The 25,734-nt window shown below is 38.2% G+C and overlaps 2 protein-coding genes across 4 annotated transcripts; one reads left to right on the forward strand and one right to left on the reverse strand.

Annotated features, from left to right (window-relative positions):
* The first annotated feature begins 297 nt into the window (after window positions 1–297).
* On the forward strand, window positions 298–8,767 carry LOC134823408 (uncharacterized). 3 transcript variants are annotated; one of them, XM_063834864.1, is made up of 6 exons: window positions 298–415; window positions 2,786–2,905; window positions 3,432–3,540; window positions 3,784–3,906; window positions 8,273–8,404; window positions 8,603–8,767. In XM_063834864.1, exons 1-6 carry the CDS (start codon window positions 378–380, stop codon window positions 8,744–8,746), a joined length of 666 nt encoding a protein of 221 aa, XP_063690934.1. In that variant the 5' UTR covers window positions 298–377; the 3' UTR covers window positions 8,747–8,767. The 3 variants fall into 3 exon arrangements, with proteins under 3 accessions (XP_063690934.1, XP_063690932.1, XP_063690933.1); XM_063834862.1 differs by lacking the exon at window positions 298–415 and adding an exon at window positions 2,577–2,695; XM_063834863.1 differs by lacking the exon at window positions 298–415 and adding an exon at window positions 2,577–2,695 and having other exon boundaries at window positions 8,606–8,767.
* A 6,745-nt stretch (window positions 8,768–15,512) lies between these two features.
* Window positions 15,513–23,700, reverse strand: LOC134822672 (uncharacterized). The gene is made up of 7 exons (XM_063833864.1): window positions 23,555–23,700; window positions 23,387–23,413; window positions 23,015–23,086; window positions 22,683–22,739; window positions 18,390–18,621; window positions 16,586–18,266; window positions 15,513–16,147 (listed from the first exon to the last, which is right to left on the reverse strand). The coding sequence occupies exons 1-7, from the start codon at window positions 23,693–23,695 to the stop codon at window positions 15,949–15,951; spliced, it is 2,409 nt and encodes an 802-aa protein (XP_063689934.1). The 5' UTR covers window positions 23,696–23,700; the 3' UTR covers window positions 15,513–15,948.
* Between the last annotated feature and the right edge of the window lie 2,034 nt (window positions 23,701–25,734).

Raw genomic sequence — 25,734 nt, forward strand, 5'->3', positions numbered from 1 at the left:
ATGTGTAACTTATCGCATCGTACAATATACAATATGCATATGTTTAAAGATTACAACTTTGTATTCTATAATGACGTCTAAGCATCGAACTATATAATATCCTTTGGCTAAATGTTGTTTGTTGTCAACTTGTCAGCCTGCACGGTTAGAAATGCCGAAGTAAAGTAAATAGTAATTTTAGGCCACTTAATTGTCTTTAGCGATGCCAATACCATGTTTCTACTCAGCTAAGTCTAAATTTGAACGACTAACTTTTCAAGAACTTACTTGTAGATGATCACAGCATACATCAGGATTATGGCTGCGAATGGGGCCCAGACCAAACTTGCAAATCTAGCTGTTCGAAGCCATGGATTTTTGTAGGAGTTCTGGCAACGATGATAGTTGGGGTAGTACTCCATCTGAAATATATCAGGTTTATTAGAATTTAAGAAGCCAATATAATAATGAAACACACAAATAACAAATCAGTATATTCAACTATTGAAAGCATAAAAGAATAATACGTTACTTCTTACCGAGTAACTTTCGCTGTCAGTAACCATGGAGCCTGCAAACCAGCAGTAAAAGACCATTTGAGGCAACCACACGGCTACACAGATTCCTATACAAACCCACTTTGTGAAAAAAGTTCTGTGCATGAAGGGTCGTGAGATGGCCACCACACGGTCAATTGTCAGAGCTACCATGCAAGGACAGTTCGAATAACTGGAAATTTTAAAAGTTAGAATTAGTCTGTGATGAGTTGTCGAACAATTGTGGACTTAAATCAATATAATTAATTATAATCAATAAATAACTCCAACTAGAAAAGTAGGAAAGGCCAGCTTACCTTACGAGCATCATGATAAGGAGATAAGCTGAACACCATCCATTCTCTGTTCCATTAACGAACCCGATAAAAATCGGATCTATTATCCCCAGGCCTCGAAAAAAACCAACCATTGCAATGAGCCAATCGCTGATAGCCAAGTTGAATATGAAAAATTTCTGAAATATGACGATATAAGGTTCATATATAATATTTCTATTAAACATCATTCACTTATTCGTGCATTTAATAATTAGAACCGACTATTTTCTAGCTGGTTACGACCCTTATTGAATATCGTCTTTTATAATTTTAGTTTTCCTGCTCGATATTAGTTTCGAACTGATTAGACAAGGCGACTATTATCAAATCCTCATCTTACACGTCATGGTCACTGCTTTCAATAATTTTACCTTACATTAAAGATTTTGCTTGAAAAGTTTCAGTGTCACCTGGTTGCTGAGATGGACTTTTCCTTTGAGTATAACGAACATAACGATCATGTTCAGTAAAATACCACAGAAACTGATGGCTACCAAAACACCACCCTGTAACAAAATTGTGGTTATATAATATTATTATTAACTGATGTAATTTATCTGAATGTAACCGTTTCATTTTTAGTGTGCTCGCTTCAACAACAGAAATGACCTCTGGAAATCTTAAACTATAATAGAAAATAATACAGAATTGTTAGATTATATTGAAAAATAGGGTAAAGCCGTATAGTACATACATATTACATATTACATTGCGATGAAACCTACATTGCGATCAGCAATGAAATGCCGCGCATTTATACAGGCGTACCTTTATATAGGCGCGGCATTTCATCGCAGTTTTCATCGCGATGTAATAACTAATATATATGAACTACGGCTTAAAGAATGTGTAAGGCTTGGAGTTCAATACTGAATAGTCATTTGGGTTATATAAATAACGGACATTGACGATTCGAAATGTGCATATGTTTGGAAAAACTCCTTGGATACATGAATCCTCTTTTATCTCGAACTCAGCTTTCCCCATTTGTCCTATCAAAGATAAAAACCATATGAATTGAAGTTCATTAATATACATTTTTTTGGACAAATATTTCAAAAATAATAAATCAACGTAAAACTTAAGAAAAACATAACAAACGGTAATCACATAACTTTCTAAAAGATGTCAGCAAGTTCAAAGTCGCGATGCCTAACCATCGGACAACGTACAATTTCCATTTACAGTGAATTTATGAATTTTTAAATTTTAATCGGTCTTCAAGAGTCCATTGTTCTTAAAGTTGGCAACTGCCGAGATTTCATGAAGTTGCCAATTCATTGTTTATCGGCCAACCTGAACAAGGGGTGATTTAGCAGACTGGTTCTACAGAACTCTATTTACTATTAGTTATTGTTAACGTGGAGAACATTCTAAGCATATTTGTGAGTTGATAACACACGAGAGCTCCCTTGATCATTTATAATTGTTCTAAAAGTTGGTCTTATACTTGATAGATTGTTTTTAGAACTTTTATTCAAACCAGCCTCAAAATGATAAACGGCCTTTTATTGACGAAACAGTCGATCATCCTAATTAATTAAATTCACATCAAACCAAGTTTCTGTGAAGTAGTATAATATAGTAAGTGTAACATAAAATAAAAGTCTCCACATGTCTGCTGTGTCTACATGCAGCAAGTAACCAGTGCTGCACTGTTATTCTAACTGTTATAATAACTGCATTGTATTTATCCTGAATAACGATATGACACATTAGTTTGCTAATTGGTAATTGCCCGCCCATGTCTCCCATGAATCTTATTGGACTGGACCTGTTTTTGAGTGTGGAATGCAGCTGTGAAGGAGAGTACCACGAGAGCACGTGTGAGATACAGTCAAGGTAAGACCCTCTCCGTATGAATAATATAATTAAATGTCCAATTCGACCAAAAAGCTGAACACAAAACATCAACGATAACAAAATCCGTAGGTTGCCGATAGACTGTCCCGTGGCTCCTAACCGGTGGCTTATACAATATGGTCGGTTTTTAGTCCGAGATGAACATTTTAATCCCAGCAACAAACCTATTGTTCCTCACAAAAGCTTCAGGTATGTTTCTATGTTTTTACTCTGTATGTTATCAACTTAACATTAACTGCCTTCGACGCCATTCAAGGGCACATTCAGGCCATTATACCGCCCTCACCCGCTTCAGAGCTACATTTATCTGCGGTGGATGCGGAATCACACTATTAATCTAATACCGCACTTTTTGCACCATTGACAGTTCTCTGTTCTTCATGACGTAACATTAAAAACATTGGAAAGAAGAATTATTGTTCAAAATCAAGACAAATTTTGCAGTGACTTTCAATGTTATCGATATTTAAAAAAACAAAAGAGGGTGACATTTGGCAAAATAATAAATCCTCAAGCTGTATCACAATCCCTCAACAGATTGAGATTGAGTCACTCTAGTTATGTTTGAATAATATATCCTGCAAATATTTGTAATTTTCAGCACAGAAAAGGTGCGGAATCGCACTATTTACACAATATTACCGCACCTACATAATATTGCCTCTGACCCAATTGTCTTACTATACTAGTCAGGCTGACTAAATATTATCTCCAGAGAGTTTAGGGTTACAGTGAAAAGTCCAGTAAAGAAAAGTTCCAAACAAAGAGCCACGTGTTTTGTTGACGTGGACCTACCCCAAGTTGCAAAACATTTCATGGACTGGGTGAGCTATAAACTTAGTTGTGGAATATGGCTTTAAACAACACGTGCATAAACGAAAGTTGTTGTGATCAAAGTTATGGATTTTTAATTTCCCAAGGTTTGAAAATTGAAATTAATATTTTTAGTACATAGTAGTGGCCAAGAAATTAAGCTATCTAACCAATTGTAATCTCATGACGTAGTGCTTATGAGTAATACTCATTGAGTATCCATCTCAATAACTAAAAACAGATACATCATTCAGTTAGTAAATGAGCTGGAAAGGAGTTACGGTAAGATAAAGTACCAGAGAAGACTTCACCTTGTTCTAACGAACCAGCAACGAAGCAGATTGGAGGAATCAAGTCAGGACTTTACTCAATTCAAGGTCAGTATCAGACATACGATTAGTATGAAAGCCGCTTATCAACTTAGCTGAACTTAAGTCTTAAACAGTGCCTGCGATTAAAATTAATGTTATTAATTGTGTGACACTTCGGCACGAGACTCACCGTAAATTGCTAGAAATTACAACATTATTACGCTAAAAGCCAGCGTTTCGCGGCTCTGCTATAAATATAATGACATTAAGCCTAGACATATGTAATAGCAATTTCCTCACGATGTAAAAACGGGTTTCTTTAAAGCTGGAGATTAAAAACAGCTTAGCTTAGAATCATATCAATCGAAATACGCCCATTATGGTATTAGAGTTTACATAGGCGCTATAGTACTATAATTATTATAGTAGGCGCAAAAACAGCCGATCACAATATAAAAGTGACAAGTATTCTTAGTCTATGCACGACAGCAGTTTCTTTTACGTGGTGCTTAACAACTGAAAAACGGCTCATATCATTTCGCATGCCAACAAATTATCACGTGACTTCGGTTTTTACGGTTTGCAGCCGAACAAAATGGTTTTACATGAACCAAAACACCAACTACTATAACACTTTTCCAACTGATAACTGATCACTAAACCTTCGACATCCCTTTTTAATTAAACATCTTTAACAGTGTGTAAACTTAACAAAGTAACAGTGATGCTTATCAGTAGCTACGTATACAGACATGGTACCTATAATAGACCTGGACTCTTCTATAGTATGTGATATTTGTTAATATTTGTAGTTATTTGTAGTTGACCAATATCCTCTACCGGCTCCCTCTACCTATTTATCTACTTATCAGTGAGGGCACCCACAATGGGTACAATAGATGTATTGTCCTCGTCAGCCTATACGTCCACCTGAGGCAACTCCCAATTCAACATAAGCCTGTTCAACTGATAAACACTCTTATCAGTAGACAGTAGTCAATATAACTACTACTAACTAAACACTCTGACATAATAGTATAATCGCATATAAATAACTCATAATTGGCTTTTAAGGGCGTATTACTATAATTAACTTATACTCAGGAACTAATGAATAATGGCGCGACCATGATATAACAAGGACAAAAGAAGATCGCGATTATTTAGCCCAAAAATCGCGGCGCCGCGACAAGTCAAACTAGGCAAAATCGCGGTGAATTTGCGGCGAAAGATAATGTATTTGCAGAGCTAAGTTACGGTTGAAATATTATCAAGTTAGAAAACGGTAAGAGGTACGTGGCTGGTTTTTTCGGTATAGTGCCCACAAAACACTGACGAAGCCCAAGAGCCTAAGTTTTTTAATCGTTACACGAATTATGAATTTAGGGATACACTGGTTCGTAGGATTATAGCAATGCGGCTTCTAGTGATAATAGAAAATTATTATAATTATTACGTAAGAATTATTATAAAAGTTATGTTTATATAGAAACAAGGAGAGTAACTTACATATTGAGGCACTTTCCTAATTGTACCTATCGAGAATGAATCGGACCGAAAATTTTCTAAATAGAAATTATTTTCAAAGTTTTTTTGGAAACTACTTTTGTTCATGTTTCATGCTACCCTGATCATACCGAAAAATACTTTTTCGGTCCGTACCTACATTCGGAAGGCTGTGGATGTGATTAGTTCCATATAATTATAAAGAACGTGATATTTGGCCCTCGGATTTAAAGGATAATGCGCAAATTTGATCCTCAGAGAACTGGAATAATCGCGAGGATCTGAGAAAATTTGACCTTATGATATAATCAGAACATCTATCATCTATGATACCTATAACCTAAGATCCTCCTTTTTTGCCACTCAATCATAAGATGTGCTGCAATGGATCTACCTTATCGGCCATAATTATCACGGACATTACGTTCACGCTGAAGACGTCTGATCTTAGCGTGAATAATTATGTCCGTGATGATAATGTCTGTGGCATCAAGGTCCGTGAATAATAAAGTCCGGTAAATATTTCCATTAATTTTAGTGTGCGTGTCCATACAGATGCGTAGATATGAGTGTAGCTGATTACTAAATTAGCTTATTAATATACTAGGACAAATATAATCACTCCTCAGTCACATTCTAGAGTTCAGAAAAAGAGTAAAACAGTTATTAAAAAATCACCAAAAATGTTTACAGTTTTTTGGAAATTTTTTGGCGGCCATGAGCGTGAATAATTATGTCCGTTAAAAATTCGGTCCGTGAAAAGTTGTCCATGATATTGATAATTATGACCGATAAGGTATACAATACTAGCTAAAAGAAGCTACGAGGAGCAGGCAGCAGGCAGGAACGACGCCACAGTAACAGTACCATCATATCAATAAGGAAAATGGACAGGTGCGATACCATCCTACTTGTTGGGCTGCTGAGCAACATTTAGTTTAAATACATATTCATTGATAGAGGATCATATCATAGGAGTAGGACTACAATGCTATTAATATTCACTATCATGGCTAGAGGTTACATGGTGTCGGTGAATATCAATAGCAAATTCTCCCAACTGATTTGAATCTTTAAAAGTTCTTGATTCATGTTATTCAAAAGAAAGCCAATCAAGATTTCCATATTTCCGATTACCTCTAGATCACCGTCTCTTCTAACTAGTGGAGTGTATGGGTGGGGTGTGTTGCACCTTTGTGGAGCCTTTATATATATAGCTTGGTTCTAAACGGGCAGTGTTAAGAGTGTCAGTAAAACAATTGTCTCAGATGTCTAATGGATGTGAATTACTTTCTTTTGTCTTTGTGAAGCAAGCCAAATATCAGAAAGCTGATTGATTAATTTAGTATTGTGTCAGCCATTGTCTCATGAAGGATCATGTGATTAAAGAGAGTGGCCTATAATCTTCACGTGTGGCTTCAATATATACAATACTTATCAAGGTTCGGGGCATTTCGGCTAGGGAAATTGCAATAAGAAGAGTTTCGATCAAATCACTGTTTGACCCAAAGCTGAAGACGGTAACGTTACAATTAGTATGTGCTGAAACTAATGTTTATTTTCTTATGAAATGTTTATTTAAATCGAGGCTTTCGGTTTCAATGAGTTAGAAAAATATAAAATGGTCGCTTCATTCATATCATATTTCACGCACTCGCTATTAAAGCCGCATACAACACAAAATACAAATACTAATAACAGCATAATATTGTAGATTAGTCCTTGTCTACACTGAGAATCTTGTCTATCAAAATAGTGTTACACTTACAGTATTAGACGTAATGTTGGCAAACAGTCTAAACTCTACAAAGGGCACCACATAGAACTGCCACCATTTTCGTCGCTATTATCATATTTCAAGTGACCGACCAAACCGGTACACGAACTCTGGTTCGAAACGTTCTGTAGTTCGACAAACACTAAAGTTCGACTCTGTTGAACTAGAGTTCGCTACCTGGACTCTATTTGGACAGCTACCTGAGTTCGATAGGATCTATAGTAAGGTAGGTCAAATGTATAATCAATTTCGCTATTATCGATGATCAAGGGAGCTCTCAGTTATTATAAGCTGTAGTAAAAACATACTCCAAGTCTACAGGTCACGTTTTCTGTAGAGTTCCATATAATTAATCTCTCAAGCCTCCTCTTACACAAGTTGAACTGAGGCATTGTTTGTAAATGCGCAGCTCTACAAACCTGGCAGACAAACCTGGCAGACAAACCTGGCAGACAATCCTGGCAGACTCGTGTTATAGCCACAACTATTGAATTTGAAAACTTCAACAACAACAGGCTCCCAGACAGGGGTGTAGGAAGCGGGGGGGGGGGGACAGGCTCCCAGACAAGGGTGTAGGAAGGGACAGACACCCTGCTCTCGTGAAAATCTTCTCAGAACTCTCATTGTTTATAGAGGTTCGACTGTTATACATCCTTATATACTCTTATAGAGCGGTTCCTAACCGGTTCTAGAGCAATAGTTGGTACATTCGACTGATACCGATCACAACAAACTCAGGGCACAGCAAGATTCATATTATCAAATTATTTAAATATAGATGTAAGAAGTGCGTAGGAAAATGGTGAAACACGCGAGTGATGAGGTGTAATAGTCGGAGTTCAGGGTAAACGGACTTTATACACGCTAGATTGAGACATTGACACATGATGCGTCGCGTTCATTTCACACAGGATGAAACACAAAACTGACTCATTAGAATAATTAAAATAATTAGAATAAAATGCAGCCACCCCGCAGGGAGATGGATGGTGAGATATGTTCAGGAGACCACAGTTAGAAATTCCGTTCGTATCAGTGACAAAACCTTTTTATTTACGCTAAGTCACTCAAAGGCCGAATCTTGATTTTTACCGGTCTAGAGCGGTGGTTGTTGTTTGACTGATAAGATAGTTATCACAACAAACTCAGGGTACAGTACGATCCATCCTGCTGGTCCGAGAAAGGAAGGATGTGAACGTGAAAATAGAGGGTTTAAAGAACAGTCTAATAATTTGGAGCAAGGATCTCAGACCTACTGCTGACACTACTGTCCATGTTCAGGTTAATCCACATTCCACTGACATACATTTTTTGTTGTTGCAAACTTTAACTCGTATTACACTGAAATATTGACGACGAACCAACTCAAATTGCATTGGAAAATTGTCTCTACTCTCTGAGACTGAATTGGGAAAGAATTCAAAAAATACCGGTAAAATAATGTTTTGCAGTAAACAAAAATAACTGATAACTTTCCAGCAGGCAACAACAACTCAGCTGGCGATACATCGTTTTAAAAAACAGTGTTACGTAGGGGGGTTTCTCATTTTGTTGTTTTGCGTTGTAATTCCCACTATTCTTTACTTTTCTGAGAAGTTCAAAGTATTCAAGTTTCCGGATTGATTTGGTTTTTTTAAAACAAGAAAATATAGCGAAGTTGCGATTCAGTCTGATTTGAAATCTATATTGTATTTTAATTTTTGTAAATACGTTCCATTGAATCCTTTATTGAGCTCTATCAGTCTATCAGAACATAAGTAAATGGAAAGCATTTTGGAAAACAGTTTATTAGTAAATTAATCTCAAAACGCTGCCCTCTAAACCCCTCTCAATTTTAAAATCCCTCTGAACCCCTCTAAAACCCCTCTGAACCCCCTGAAATAACACAGCGATGGTAGTAGAAGTTCAGTTAACTGATCAGGGTGGGAGTGAGATACCATTGGTGGGATCCTCTGACGTCACGATAGGCTTGATAGTGAACTGTGGGTGTCTGGGTTCAGAGCACAGGGTGTCATGTGACCTAGTCACCAGACTTCCTGTTCCCACTAATGCTAAACCTGGCAAACTCTTTGTTCAGATAGGTGGGGATATTTATAGCATCAGTTAATTAATTGTTATTTGTTTTTTTGTGGTATGAGATGATGTTTGTTAATAAGAATTTGCTTTATTTGTCACAGAAGTCAAATCTTAATTTCTTTTAACATTAAGGTCTCAATATGGTGATAATTTATCTGGATAGATTGAGAGTTGAGATGTTTCAGTGATTTTTCTGCAGGAACAATTAAGAATGTAAAGGACCCGAATGGAATCTTCTCGATAAAATTTCCAGTTTGTTATCAGTTCAACATTATGGTCCAGTCACCGCTTTATAACAAGGTTTGTTAATTGTTATGACTATTGAAAGTAAAGCTATCAAAGATAATAAACGTCCACCCTACGGGCCAAAGTAGTGGTTAGTGTTAAAATCATTTGGTTCCAAGCCTTTATTTGTATACTTAGTACTCATATCCATATTTTAAATTTCATACTGTATCTCGATTTTACGTTCTTGGATAAGACAAACTCGATAAGACAAACAAAATCTAAAATATCGAACAATAACTAAATAGTTTCGAATTCCCAAACTTCTCCTTTGACAAACTCCTCACCACGACACATCCTGTCCACTCTCCAGTAGTAATTCTTCCCACCCTCCACCTTCTTCTTCAAATACACCACGTTGCCCCCAGTAACCGTCCCCAGGAACGTCTTGCCCCTCCTACCTGCACGTGATACCGCGCTCTTCTTGGTCCCCATGTACACATCGTGTGTGTCACACTCGTAACTATTGAGCCACATGAGGGCGTCCCGGTGTGCCGCTATCACCTTGGTTGCTTGGTGTGGTGGCACTGGGGAGGAGGCTGTGCTCAGCTGTCTGCCGGGTATCCAGTAGATGGTGGCAGTAGGGTTGTAAGGATATGGGCCTACCGATATATCGCTGGTCAGTGGTCGGAAATCGTTATTATCTGCGTCATGCAGCTTTGTCTTGATGTTCGGATCTATCACATTCTCTCTAATATACGATCCAGCCAGGTCTCTAACAGAAACAGGGTGCACCAACTCCCCTGTGTTAAAGTTAAACACTTTCCCTCCATTAGCTACATCCACCACGTTACCGACTACCCTGGAATAACGGTTAATTTCACCTGGGTTCGCTCTCACATACTTCCAAACACACAGAGAGCAATCGTTGACAGGCCGGGGTGTGCCGTCTTGGGTATCAAATGCCAAGTTGTTGAGTGCAGTGTGGTGGTATCCTTTCATTTGAACACCTCCCGCTACAAGCCTGAAGAGGACGTTGTTAGAGATAGTTCCATGTAGCCCAACTCTAGGAGGTTGTCCATCAAACCTTCTACCTTATTTAGGATAGTCTTGCACCCAATTGTGGTTAATGTGAGAGTTGGGCTGTCTGGTTGTTGTGAGGTGTATCCCAGAGCCGTCGTTCTGCTGTAGGACCCAGCATTGCACGATCACCCGGTTTAACTTCACAGTTGGCTGGAATCCTGGTCTTATTCCGGATGACAGTGTCGTTACGGCTTAGAGCCTCGGTTGTGGCGTGTCCACCGTCCCCTACCAAGCTGTTGGCTGAGGTGCAATCGTTATACGAGAACAGGTTATTCTCCAATCTGATTTGGGCAGCGGTGTACGAAAGTGGGACACCATCAGCTCCATGGAACACGTTATTCAGGAAGGTAAAACTGCCAGAGTTTGTTTTTGGACCTCCTCCAGACTTTCTGCCATCAATATTGGTACATTGTGTAACCTTGTTGTCTAGCAGCATCCTTTTAGATGCACATGGATAGTTGAAGTTTAGATAATCAAGTTTGATGTCGTTGACACACGTACCTTCATCAAAAGAGGGGATCGCCTGTAGAAAAAGTCAAGGTCTTTCAGTACAACATGTTGACTGTCTTTGATTGTAAGAGCATACGTTTGAACCTTATCTCGAAGCTGAGTGGTTGGTGAAATATCAGCATCCTTTGGAGGTATGAAGTAGAGCATGGCGGTTGAATTATCAAAAAACCATTCTTCAGGTGAATCCAGGAGCTCAAACTTGTCTTCGATAAAATACCGTCCCAGTCTCAGGTTAAACTTAATCTTCCCGAAGGTGTCATCGTATGTGAAGTAGTTCTGCCCTGCTTCTTGGTGGTCCACTTTAGCTACAAAGGTGTTCCAGGACCCAATGTTTAACACAGCCATAGCTCCTGTCATGTCCTTTCCACTCTCCTGCAAACTTGTCCCATCATTTACTCTCTTTCCTCTTGTTGACGTCATGGAAGTCCTTTCCCAATGGTTTTCTCCATCAAAGACTGTTTTTTTTTTCAGACCAGTTGGCATCCGGCCATCTTGCATTAGTCATCATTAAATCATCAAAGAAGAGTTGCCATATCTGTTGTGTTATTTTTCCGTAATAGATGTCTCCGTCTACTTTCCAAGAGCCACCAACTGGAGTGATGTCGACAGTACCGTCAAAAGTTGGTCTTTCTCCAGGGACTCCCCTAATGACGATGGGATTTTCTTTGGTCCCTCGAAGGCCTGAAACAGTGATGTCCTCTCGATATGAAATTCGTCTCCTGGGTTTTTAAGAGCCTTTACGCAGTCAGAAACTGTTTCAAAAGGAGAAGATGAACTGCCATCTCTTGTTGAGGACACATCTTTGTTGGATTGGTGTAGAAAATAGCAGAGTGAGAGTACGTTATAAAGTTCAGAAAAACTACAAAACGCAAAGAGTTGAACATGTCTTAGCGCTAAGGATACCTTTAACTTTTTTGCAAAGTATAGAATGTTCTGAGACTGAGTTTTCCTCATAGCCACCAGCTTTTAAAGGATATTGCTTGCTGATATTGCACCTTGTGCCGCCGAGATGTGAAATTTCCTAGAATAATTCGTTATAATCCAGTTGCAAAGGTCGAATTCATTATTTAAAACACTTTCCTCAGCATGTGAAACAAGTTTATTTTCCAGCCTGTAATCGAAATTTGTGAGATTTTACTTAACTTCGACAACTCAATTATCACATTGTAAGTTTTGATAAAACACCTGATCACATGACACCTAGATTGTAAAACTGAGCTTTTGTTGATTAAATGAATGTTTAATCAATAATTTAATCATGGTAATTCACTAACTCCCAACTCGAGTCGTATGCTTTCTGAACATTCTGAGCTGTTATCCAGACTTGTGGTATTTCGTTTCTCTACCCCGCCTACATTTTTCATTACTTCTACAACTTAATTATAATATATATTGATACATCAAATTAACTCCAAACTTGTATACTTTTAGGACAGACGATGTCAACCCTTCCAGATCGTTGCTCTGCTTCGCAGAGCAACGATCTTGTCTTTTCGATGCGAAGCAAGAATGCTAGTTTGCGCGGCGCGTCGAAGCGGCAAAGTCTCCAAGTATTTTTTACTACTTCAACAACTCAATTATATATTTATTGTAAAACTTATAAAACAATAAAATCACAGGTGGATAGTTACGGTGAGAGTCTAGCATACAGTCACGTAGTGCTACCACACTACGCCAACATGTTCGTCAAACAGGTAAGTGGTAATTAGTGAGCTGTGGCAATTAGTGGTAATTAGTGAGCCGAAACACGGACTTTAGCTGGAATTATTAAATTAAAAAATAATGAACACGAAATAAAAGATAAATGATAAAAAAATACAGCTCGTGTATTTAATTAACCGATTTTCAATGTTTTGCACACAAAACTATACTTAAGCCTTAAACATTTTCAGTTCATAGACAAAATAACAAAAAAGTACAAGCAAGACATCGAGTACCACAAAAACTGTAAACTGTTTGTTGCTGATAACGCGTGTAGAGTAAAACGGGCCTACCATTGTGAACCATTCTCTCTAAGGGTTGGAGGCTTTTGCGCGGTGGAAAGATCGGACGATTTCACTGTTGATTTTATGAATAAAAGGTAGGAAACTGGGGGACGTGCTACTAAATTTGTTAAAGTTATACTTTCGAATGATTATCTTGAAATTGAACGTTTTAACTAGAATCTCACGAAATTCGAAATATGCATAACAATTAACAGACAAAAGTGAACTCCCATGATAATAACACATGTTATTGTCTTAAGTATATTTTACTCTGGCCATGGCAACGACCAAGGTTCTATTTAGGATAAGGTTCGAAACAAGCTAAAGTCGAAGGCTGATTTTGATATACGTTGAACTAAAAAATTACCACGATCATTATCGCAATGTTATCGTCTGTAGTTACTATTTACTATGGCAAATACGATTTAAAACGGTTTTAAAGAATCGATATAATCATAATCGATTTTTGATAATCGCTTAGTGAAAATGTTTGGATCGATTATGATAGATAATGATTCTTTAAAAACTGTTAATCGCAGGTGCTTTTACTGTTTAATAGATCTTTAGTTATCAGATTGTAATCTTAAGGCTTAGTTGTTAGTAAAGACTACAAGTAAAACTCAAACAAATAATACCCATAATATTCTGCGCTCTAATTCAAGATGGGCAATATTCTGCAGAATATTACCGCAGTCACTGCCTTTGAAATTTTATTCTTGTTAATTCTCCCTACCAATCGTCGGGGATCGTACACCAAATCGGCGTTCATTAGTGCATTATTATCTCATTATCTTTAACGGCCGGTGATACTCGTAAAATATTTGTTTCAAGACCGTCGACGAATCCAACTCGGCAAGCGTTTTGGTAGGTTATAAACCTACAACATTATCTAAGAGCTGACTGGCAACTAACCCCGCTACTTTTGGGTTGCTCAATGCTCTCTCTGAGGTGCCAGCTGTTTCATAATGGGGGGTGGGGTTCAGTTCAAGTACCACAAGCTGTTGTGGACCAGATATTTGTAGCTCCTTCTGGCCTCAGGTCTGGCGGGGCCTGGGGCCATCTCCATGTATCCAGGAACAATATATTTTATATATTTTACGCTGCACATGGAAAAAATAAAATAAAATTGCTATCGTGGCATAAAATGATATTATTAAACTTTTAAATATTTTAATGCATTTGAAAAATTTTAATCATGAGTTGATCGAAACGAAAAAGACGTCAGTGCTCACCTCAACCACGTAGCCAGTTTACTCCCTAACCTCATTTCTGAATTTACTCTATTTGGGTCAATACTTTATATACTGTCCAGGAAGTCCCTGTGGACACACAGTCTGACAGCGGTGGACGGAGCGGAACTAAACATGAAGTTGTGGGAGAGAAACTCAGCCTACCACCGGGCTAAGCAGATAGTAAGAAGGTTCTTGTGGGTTGTGGTGGTGGTGGGGGTGTTAGTTCCTCTTGCTGTTCATAATATGAGAGTAAGTCATGCGATACTGACTTGGGTTATTAACTATTATAACTATTATATTAACTATTAAGCTCGCGTAATTTGTATCTTTAAAAGTTTAAATCATACCGCCACATTTTCGCAGCCCTTAATTATGACATAATTATGTTAATATTTAATAATATTTGTTATAAAGATTCCATAATCGGAATCCAAAAATCGCTCGATCCAATTCCAAAGTCTGATTCCAAAGAGCTGAGCTCAATAACTATTTAAACTAACTGTCATGAAGATGTAACTAGGTGAGACCGATCTATTAGTCGTTACCAGTGCGCGGGGGGGTATACTTACCTGTAGTCTACAAGTAGAGACGGGAACTGGCAACGACTAATCTCGGTCTCACCTATCAGCTCGGTCTCACCTAGTTACATCTTCATGACAGTAAGACCGTTAACTACTGCGTGTATACTTATAGGCCTGTATCCCAATTCCCACTACCTGCAGGACCACGATGCGGAGTGTATAAAGAGGTGTTGTCAGGAGGACGTGAACTGCGTGGCTGTCAGGAAGCACTGGTCTGGAATCATGGAGGAGGTGGCCATCAACGCGAGCTCTATGTTCACCAACTTCACCTCTGTTTTCAGTCTTAAGGACTTTGTTAAGAAATCGTGACCTTTATTACTTTATTACAAAAACTCGATAACTGGAGTTTTGAGCCTAATATAAGTACCTCAAAAATTGGAATATTTAAGCCTACTGATACGTCAAGAACTGTCATGTATGTTTATTTCAAAATTCAATTATTGTAATGAATAGTGCAGGAAGTAGGAACCTGGACACTCCATATCTTTCTCTCATCTCCAGCTTTTACTACATCGTATAAAGGAGTGACAATTCTGAAAAACCAAGTGACTTTTTCACTTTTCAGATCCACGTAGCCTTGACTATATAGTGTAGCGACTTGTTTTCTTATTACGTAGGCAAATAATTGTCATGTCAGTCGGCTATCATTGTTAATATTGTGTAACAACAAGTCAAACAAAGAAAGGACACGTTTATTTGGTTATGTAATTAGAAAAGTAGAAATTGTGGAACTGAGTAATAAATTTACAATTTACAATAAATTATATTAACAAAAATAATTCGCCAAAAACATTTAAACGTAAAACGTATACAAGTTATAAAACAGGATTGTTTAAGTTTGATCTGAAATTTTTAAGATTAATGAAAGCTATATATGATTTAACTTAACTGAACGAAAATAATATTTTTGGTAAGCATTTATCGACTAAACTTAAAAATGTGTCCAGCTATTGAATGAAGTTAGACCAATAGCTGCTATTTACAGTAAAATTTCCGTTTGAATGAACTGAAAACTTAATTTTTTGTTATAAAAATGTAATCTCATCTTACTAACTTAGGTATTCTAAAATTATATGAAAATTGCAACACGAAAACGCTTTCCGGGAAAAAACAAAAGTACCAAATATAAATAATCACTCCTCGCTACCAACAATAGTTTTTGCATTTCTAACAATTCGGGCAACTTGAGTAGATGAAAAGTTAGATTCAACTAGCCGCTGGTCCCCAAAATCGGAGGGTTGTTGGCCGTCTCCTCCACGGTTATTTGTAGTCGGTTTAACTAATTGTTTGGGAACGTTGATGCAGTTAGAGTTGATGGGACCAACTGTCGACCTGAGATAGTATTGAAATTTATTTAGATATGAAATTAGCGCTAACATTTATACATTATGACGTACTCAAGTAAGGATAACAAAACATTTTGGTCTTATAAGTTAAGTTGTCAATTGTGCACATTTTACATCTTGTGTGATAGTTTGTATCATATGACAAGTTGTGAGATTTGCTTATTTTTAACAGAGATGTAAATATGTTACATATTAATTGTATTCTATCTTTCAGAAGACTTTTTAAAGAACGAACTCCTATTTCTTATTGTAATAGACCCTCGATTTACCGGGCCCTGCAAATAAGCGGTTCTTTGTTGACTAATGTATGACGTACCTAATTGCCTAATTACCTAATTACCTTAAAGTTTACCGGGTAATTTTCATTTTCTACAAATCAAGGGCCTACTACATCCACAAAATACAGAACTAAAAACATCCAAACCTGGTACTAGAAGCAGTTCTTGAAGAATTTGGTGATTTTGAAAGAGAGGCTTTGTAGAGGCTGAGTTTCTCAGTTCGGTCCTTGTCAACACGTCTAAAAGCCTTCCTCATGACCCTCTGGACGGATTGTTTCACTTCACTCTCCACCTGACTTGAGGGCTTCTCTTCTTCTGAGGAAGAGGAGCTGGACATGGAGTCCACACAAACAGTCACTACCCTTCTCATCTTAACTGGTATTTGGGGGGTGATCTCCAGGAAGCCGGACTCGTCTTGCATAGTGTCCGGGGAGATGGGGTTACTATTAGTAGTTGGAGAGGCCATGGCGTCTAGTTGAGGAGACTCTTTAATTAGAGTTACTGGCTCAACTTCCTCGGGGTCCTCTACTGGAGTCACTTTCTCTGGGGATAGGTCTGAACTCTCTACAGACGAATAATCTGAATCGTTCCTGTAACCGCTCGATATTAAAACCAGCTTCTTTTCCTGAGTTTTTACCAGTTGCTCGGGAGTTTTAGGTTCCACTTCATCGTCATTATAACTTATATCATTGTAGCTTATATCTGGGTTAGCAACAGTCAGCCAATCTTCTTCTGGGACAGAGGAAAGGGTTTCGGAGTAAGATATACTGAAATTGTATTGAGTCCTCTCTGGTGAACAATGTTCAGTATCCTCTTCAAAAATCGTTGCAATTTTGCCCCCTCCCTCAAGCTTGATTGGGATTGGAGTAGGCATCTTGAGTCGTTTACTAAGAGGAAGGGGACTAGGCGAGACTTCATAAACGTCAGGCTCTACAGACAAACAGTCTCTTTTGAATCGTTTAGACTGCACATTCAGTGTAGGTGACGCAGTTGGAGATCGTTTTGAGGAAGAGAGCAGTGGAGATTGGTCTTCAACACTGGGTGGGGTAACCACAGGTAATCTAACTACAGGAGATAAGAACTCTGCCTGGCATTCTTTATCCTCTGATGTCACACAGCAGTTCACACTTCTATCTACCAACTCAGTGGGACTGTTCACTGTTGAGTCAGGAGTGGGAGCTTGAACTGGACTCAGGACATCATTTTGACATGCCACGTCTTGAACACTGATTACTGTCTCTGTTTGGGCATCAACAGTGTCCTGAGAGATCAAGCTCTTGAGTATCTCCAGCTCCTCCTCCAGATCCTGTACCTTAACCTCGGAGGTCTGCAAGTTTTCCACAAGTGAGCTGTTCTCCTTCTCCTTCTCACTGACTACTGATTGAACCAGTTTTACTTGAACTTGCAACCTGAACACCCTCTCCTCTAGCTGTGCTATCTTCTCCGCACAATCTGCTCTCTCCACAAGAAACACCTCAGACAGCTCTCTAGCTGACATTTTAGCTGTCTCCAACAACTTCACCGTTTGTTCCATCTCTGATGTCTTCTGGTCCAACTGCTCCCTCAATAATGATACCAACTTGTTGTCTTCCGGAGAGATCTCCTCCACTTTTGCGGGGAGGTTGACCACAGGAATCTTCAACTGAGCCGCCTTAAGTTTAACTATAGTTGTGTTCCTTTCTTTCATCTGGGTTTGGAGATCGCTGATGATGCAGCTGGAGTGACAGTTTAAGAACTTTAACTTCTTCTGGGTGGTCAGGACGTTGCTGTAGTTTCCCTCAACAGCTAAAATGCTGTTTGACAACGAGGAGTAACTCTTGTTTAACTCTGAGAAATTGTTAATAGGTTAAAATAGCTCTCCAAGCTTAGGAATCATATTTCTATAATATCTTAACTGTGATTAATCAAAAATCTAAATTCTATTATTCAAGAAAGTAGTCAAAAACCCACCATTAAACTTATTCTGCAGAATTTCAATCTTCTCCAGACAGGCCTCCTTGCCCTGGCAGTGCACTGAGAGCTTGGCCTCCATCTCACAGGCCTTACTCTGAGCCGACACCTTATCTTTATTACATTTAACCAGATCACCACGGATCACCCTGTTTTCCTCCTTGAGCACCTCGTATTTCAACTTTGTCTGTTCCTGCTCTGAGACAGACTGGTGGTATTTCCTCTCTAGGTCCTGAAAGACGAGGATTTTTAGTTTAATTTCGTACTTATAAAGTTTTAAATTATCTAATAGTGTAAAATTTAACCCAGCATAATAAGTTTACCGTATTTTGCGTACTACATTGCATTAAACGTTTTGAAGAATTTTTTCAACCGAATTCAACCAGAGGCTAAGAGGCTTGATCAAGTTTGAACTTTTGGTGTTTTGACATTTGAAACATATAAGTGATACGACAGGTTCATAGTTCTAACCTTATAATAGCTAAGCGATTTAAACACGAAAATTTCCCACAGCGAGTTGTATTATTATACTTTAAAAACAGAAAAATACGAAATCCTATAATGTTTCCTTACTATTGAATGCAATTTTACCAGTAGCTGATTTTGATCTTAGCATTGCAGAATCCCTGTAAATTGTTTGAGGGCTCACTGCCATAAAAGTACCACGTCTTTTACCCATCCCAGTCATGTTCGCCTCATTCTTAATCCTCTGTACCGGAGTCACCTTGATACGGAGCTTCATCGACAGTTCCTCTGGAGCATTTCTTGCAACTAAACCGAGCTTTCTGGCCCAGGAGAAATATCTCAGAGCTTTAGGAGTGAATGCGAGGAAGATAACTGGGTTGAGAGCTGAAAGCGCTGTTGGGAGAAGGTAGCCAAAGGAAAAGTTCATCCATGCTTCACACAAGCTATTCACAGCTATATCACCATTGTTCAGTATGGTTTTGGTTGGCTTCAACTGCAAAATGAATGAGGTTGTGTGGTAGATAACAAATAGAAGGCTACCACAATTAGTGGCAATGATTTTAACCGTGCCTCTTTTAGTCGCTTGTCCAGGTTTCGCCCCTATACGAACACCTTGCCGTTTGGAAATCTCACTTATAGTCAGCACAGAAGCAACCAGTCCGAAAACCTGGAACAAGAATGGAACCATGAACACTAAAGTGATTTGAAGTAGCCTGCTGTGATGCCGCAAGTTCTGGTAGATATTGAACGCGTTGTCAGTCCAAGCTGCCATGATCTGAACAACCCATACCGCAGAACGACCAGAGAAAAATAAACTGTAGACTTGCAGAAACACAGACACAAGTAAACCTACAACGAGAAAGACTGCCACTCTTCCGATAGTGAGTTTCTTGAACGGATACACGATCTGAACCCACCTACAGATCGCCATGACACTGGTGACCAGTAGGGAGGAGATTAAAAGAGCCAGTACTACTACCGACCTGACCTTCTCATACACTGACACGTGCAACTTTATACAGTTCCAGGGATCTGGGCCAGCACACCTGTACTGGTCTGGGAGAAGCTCAGGATGAGGCTCACTGTGGAGTGATGTGGTGAAGATATGGACAGGGAGGAGCACACATGTTGTTAGATCCACAACGGAGAGGATCCGGAAGAGGAAGCTGGCTACAGAGGGGGGTCGGGAGGTGCTGTAACGGTAGACGAGTGGGTTGAGGGTTATGGAGATGATGGTACTGACGGTGATGAGCAGGATGGAAAGGATCTCTGGTGGCGTAGTTTCTCCGTCATTGAAATTTAACATGGTGCAAATGCAATATAGGATCCTACTGTGCACTGTGCAGGAGTGGACAATAGTTAACAAATCGTACTTATCAATTTCACACCATTACAATCGTAGTCATGTCGATAAAAAATGTAAAAAAGTCAAGTTAACCTATTCCCGAAACCGGGAGAATGATAATAAATAACGAAAGCTGAACCCAGAACTAACGACTATAATATAAAACAAAGAGTTAAGAAGGTCTTTTAAGCTACCTAACGTTTGATCAGCAAAGATCAAATTACAATTTATTAATGGCTTAAAGATTATCACATCTACATGACGTATTAGCGCCATTAATCGCCAATTTATTACAGTATTACTTTGCTGACACCCAGTTCTTCCTTAATTATTTTCAGTGTTATTAAGTAAGTAAGTACATACAGACCGAGGAGAACGTTGAACAACACTGAGGCCGCGAAGGCAAAGTGCCTACGGACGTATAAGACCAGGGGGACTCGACACCAATAGTGCAGAGCAAGAGTTATTAAAAACAGCACTCAGACTATCAGACCACTTCAGTACACTTCAGTACATCTTAATTGCATTAAACTGTGCCACTGCCAACTTAGTTTATATAAGTATATAGCATACAAGTTCATGTATGAGAGAGGGTTGAGGAATAGTTATTGGTTAACTATGTGTAAAACTGATAACGGAATGGAGGGGGGGGGGGCCGTGCCCGTAAAACTAAAAAAGTCCCAAAAGTGATTACGTAATATGTGAACGACCCCTTAATCGCTAATTTATTACTTTGCTCATGACTTAGCTTAATCCCAGTTCTTACTTAATTATTTTTAACGTTGAACAACGGAGTGCCTACGGACGTATAAAGCCATAGGGACCATTAAAGCCATAGGGACCATTTTAGTAATCACTATATAGTATATAATAAGTTGACTAAGCATAAGGAATTTAAATAAGTTAATAAATAAGTTAATACTATTATCCGTCTACTGCGTCGTTTTCAGTAGTTCAACTCGTATGAATATATTATTTAACCAATTTTTATTGGGAGTGAACTTACATATAATCTAATACTTCCGGCCTAGTTTGAGATTATGTGAGCATATAAAGAATAGGCCGTACCTAATAATACTAATATATCGTACCGATTAGTGATTTATTTTCTACCATAAAGATTAAAGCTAGACAGGAGGCTCAATAGCATGACCGATCACCTCCTATCACGAATCGTAAGGTTGTGCGAACTTCGCTTCATAAGACTACTTCAGTGCATCTTAATTGCATTAAGCTGTGCCAATCTCATTTAGGTTTATAGCAATAGCATATATAGTTCATGTATGAGGGAGGGTTGAGGAATGATTATAAACAAACATGATTATAAACATGAGTAACATTAACAATAATCAAGTATAGAAATCCCGACGGCAAGCAGGCCTCAGACACAAAGTATAGGGCGGGTGATACTCGTAAAATATTTGTTCCAAATATTGACGTCGACGAGTTCAACTCGGCGCGCGTCTTGGTAGGTTATTAACCTACAAAGCATATATAATATGGTCGTTCCATGCAGTTGACCAGAACACTGTGTAAAATACATTGTAAGGTTTCACACTGTAGAATCCCTGCTAGAGCTTCAGAGAATTAGACCAACTATAAAACGATTCTGCTAAGGACTGTAACGTCAAATGTCGTACAAATATGTTACTGTTAGAAACATCCTACTCCTAAGGTTATTAAGTGTTACAAAAATAAAATATGCTTTTTATTCTCGAGTTCATCACTGCTGCTATCTAATTGTAAGTAAATTAATATATTTATTCCCTAATTATCTAATAACTCCCTAATTATTGTCATGTTTTGGACTTGAGACGTTGAGGGGTACTGACATGAACATTTTTTAACACAATTATGTCCGCCCGACCTAATAGGTCCAACGTGTCATAACAAAAAAACCTACTTGTAGCTAGTGGTCTCCTGAACTCGTATAGGAATTTTCATCCAGATTAGACTAAAAATGACTGAGTTATGAGCCAAAACCCATATATTTGGGCATGTGTACCAAATTTGATAGATTTTGGCCCATAAATTGGTCAAATATCAATATTTTTGAATGAAACTAACTTTATATGAAAGGTACATATAAATAAGCCTAAATTTTATATTCCCTGTGAGGTATAGCTTTATGTCATGAACATGTAATTAGGTCCGACGGACCTAATTACATGTTCATGTCAGGTACATTGCGAGATGGTTTTGTCTATATGCAGAAAAAATTGAGTTTGAAGCCGGACGGTGGTCAAGTTATTAATTCGTTTATATAGCCCTTGTTAATACGTCGATTATAATCTGCCAGAATTCAATTCCCGAATGCTCGACTGACTGACAATGTTTCTTCTTTTTCCCCATTTAGAATACAAAGATTAGTACATTTTAGCTTATGATTAATATTATATTTTTACCTATAGTTTACCTAGATCTAGAGTAAAAGGAAATATGTAGTGAGTAAAAATGAAATTATTATATTTCAAAGGAAAAACCTCGTAATTTGGGACTTCATGGACATCTTCACTTCCTTTTACAGTTCTTAATGATTCCTGAAATCATTTTTAACTATCAGATTTTTGATAAAAATGGTAAGGGGTTGCAGGAGAAGAAGTGAGTAAAAAAGGATAGGAGAGAGGCGATGAGGGCAAAATGAGGTAATGACCAATTTTATACGTCCGAGGGACAACAACAACATGGCGAGCCTAGCATAAGCAAGCTAGAAACGAGGGGGCCGGGCCGATGCGGTGCGGCCACGATCCTTTCGGTATACAACAGAAGGACGGGCTTTTTGCAAACAATCACTAAACAGTAAACAGGTTCTTACAATTTTTAAGATATCTGTAGTCTGCTGATTTCGAGCATCCTCCAAGTCCTTTGCAATATGCTCGTTTACATTCTGAAAAATTATTGAGACTCTAAGTCACTTTAAAGATTAACAATCAATTTAACTGTGGTTCAGAACTCACTCTATGATCTATCCCAGCTAACCCCCCAGGTTGATGTTCCAATTTAGTCAAATGTTAGTCTATCATAATTTAAGCTCATGGACAAATTTGAAGCCGCGCATGTCACGGTGAATGTGAAAAACGCGCTTTTTACATAATATGTCTATTGCGCGCTACAACTAAATTAAGCTTGAATATTGTGACTTGTGGCAATGAGGGGTATAAAAATCCAGCTTTTAATCTCAAATTACCCGTTGCATCTTTGTTTCTTCCACATGCTGAAACGATTTTAAATTATCAATCAACGGCTCACCATAGTAATCTCATTTAGGAAAAACTCAATGAACTTCTTCAAAACGACCGATGAGAAAAGCATTCATAAAATGCAATAGAAAATATCTAAGTAAGCTGCGTGCTACCTCCAAAAGTCGGTCCACCAGAAGAACGAAGCTACCGTAGGTAAAGCAGTTCTCTAAAGGAGCCAGTTTAGTTGAAGGAGCCAGTGTTTCAGCAGGAGCCAGAATATCTGGGAGAGTCTGTAATATTGCCGGCTCTGTCATTACTAAATACTTGGTATTGTTAGTTTCATGTTTAGATTGGCATCCCTGTCACGGAATGAATTATTATACATACATATTGTATATACATATTGTATTAGCTACAGTGACGATCATATAATGAGTGATGGCAACCAGGTCCTAAAAATTCAAATTATTATTCGAGTTTAGTTTAATGTCTATATCAAGATCATTATTGAGTAAGGACTAAGGAGTAATAAGAACAAGTTAATAAAATTATTTAGTTCTGGATTCATCAAATCTAAATACTTAAAAACCAAATAATCAAGTTAATAAACAATAAACATCCAATAACTGCTAGTAAGAATCTCAATCTGATAATCCTATTAAAATCTGTTATATAAATGAACTATAAAAGAAAGTAAGATCATTGTTATTCTGACAAATTATCGGGTATAGGACACAAGGGCGGAAGACGCGTGGGCGGAGGTCGCGTAGGCGGAAGACTTGAGGGCGGAGGACGCAAGGGCGGAAGTTTCCTAAAAGGTTGGACACGAGGGCGGAGGTCGCGATGGCGGAGGTCGATCCCATGATTTGGGCGGAAGACTCGTAAAACGATCACATGTCCTAAATGCTCGACTGGTAATACTACAAAACCGGAAACATCACACAACGTACTTCAAATTGTATAAATTATATAGGTTATATTCAATCAAAGTTATATTCAATCATTTTAGTGGTACTGATTTCGAATTCTTTGTAACTTTACAAACAAAATACACAGGGTTATACTTATAGAGAACGCTTAACGGTAATATAAATCACAATGTAATCAATCAATTTTGTCAAACCCGAATAGAATAATATCACAATAACATAAACATTTCACATAGCACAACATCATCCTCGTACGAATGGTAGTTCTGAACTATGCTGAAGATTCTTCTATCCTTGTCGCTATTGGCCTTCCTCCTCTTAGGCTGCTGCTCTCCAAGCGAATTCGCTAAGGTCTTCTTGTCTGTCGAGGACTGTTCCATCTGGACTAGGAGATTCTGACGTTGTGACTCAAGTTGTTCGTTTCACTGTGCAATCTTTTCGTGTGAAAACTGTTGATCATATCCCAGAAGCCCTTGTGTCATGTGAGTCAAACTATCGAATCGAGTCACGTGATACATAACTTCGACTCACGTCATGAATCACCATGGTCATGATCTCATATAACACAACGGTATGTGAGGACATCACAACATCACGTAAACTGATCTGGGATATGATCAACTGTTTTCACACGAAGAGATTGCACAGTGAAACGAACAACTTGAGTCACAACGTAGACGACTCGAGAGACAACTAGTATATTTAAGACCGATGTTGGGAATAGAAGTATCTTATTATTTAGTTCCAGCTACATCTCAACTACTACAATAACAACCATGTACGATGAAGATACATTTCATTGCAGCAGTCCAGATGGAACAGTCCTCGACAGACAAGAAGATCTTAGCGAATTCGCTTGGAGAGCAGCCGCCTAAGAGGAAGAAGGCCAACAGCGACAAGGATAAAAGAATCCTCAGCATAGTTCAGAACTACCATTCGTACGAGGATGATATTTTAACCTATATTGATTTGCTAAAGAGTGCTATGTGAAATGTTTATGTTATTGCATGATATTATTCTATTCGGGTTTTGACAAAATTGATTGATTACATTGTGATTTATATTACCTTTAAGCGTTCTCTATAACCCTGTGTATTTTGTTTTTAAAGTTACAAAGAATTCGAAATCAGTACCACTAAAATGATTGAATATAACTTATATAATTTATACAATTTGAAGTACGTTGTGTGATGTTTCAGGTTTTGTAGTATTACCAGTCGAGCATTTAGGACATGTGATCGTTTTACGAGACTTCCGCCCAAATCATGGGATCGACCTCCGCCTACGCGACCTCCGCACACGCGTCTTCCGCCCTCCTGATTGGTTCCCAAATTATCAACAGAGTTGAAATTGAGGTTGGCTTTATCTCCTCTGACAAGTGTAAAGCGTCAAATATACGCTACAAATTCAAAATTATCAAAAGA

The sequence above is a fragment of the Bolinopsis microptera genome, chromosome 11 (assembly GCF_026151205.1).
Source record: "Bolinopsis microptera isolate Bmic1 chromosome 11, MBARI_Bmic_1.0, whole genome shotgun sequence".
Lineage (NCBI taxonomy): Eukaryota > Metazoa > Ctenophora > Tentaculata > Lobata > Bolinopsidae > Bolinopsis > Bolinopsis microptera.

What these genes read in the sequence shown, in the direction of transcription:
- LOC134823408 (XM_063834862.1), top strand. Translation starts at nt 2,598, where the DNA reads ATGTCTCCCATGAATCTTATTGGACTGGACCTGTTTTTGAGTGTGGAA. An exon ending in CAAAACATTTCATGGACTGG is followed by an intron (nt 3,541 to 3,783) that starts GTGAGCTATAAA and finishes TACATCATTCAG; the next exon opens with TTAGTAAATGAGCTGGAAAG. An exon ending in ACACTACTGTCCATGTTCAG is followed by an intron (nt 8,405 to 8,602) that starts GTTAATCCACAT and finishes ATAACTTTCCAG; the next exon opens with CAGGCAACAACAACTCAGCT.
- LOC134822672 (XM_063833864.1), bottom strand. Translation starts at nt 23,695, where the DNA reads ATGACAGAGCCGGCAATATTACAGACTCTCCCAGATATTCTGGCTCCT. An exon ending in CTACAGATATCTTAAAAATT is followed by an intron (nt 22,740 to 23,014) that starts GTAAGAACCTGT and finishes AAATGATTTCAG; the next exon opens with GAATCATTAAGAACTGTAAA. An exon ending in ATGAAGTCCCAAATTACGAG is followed by an intron (nt 18,622 to 22,682) that starts GTTTTTCCTTTG and finishes CTCGTCTTTCAG; the next exon opens with GACCTAGAGAGGAAATACCA.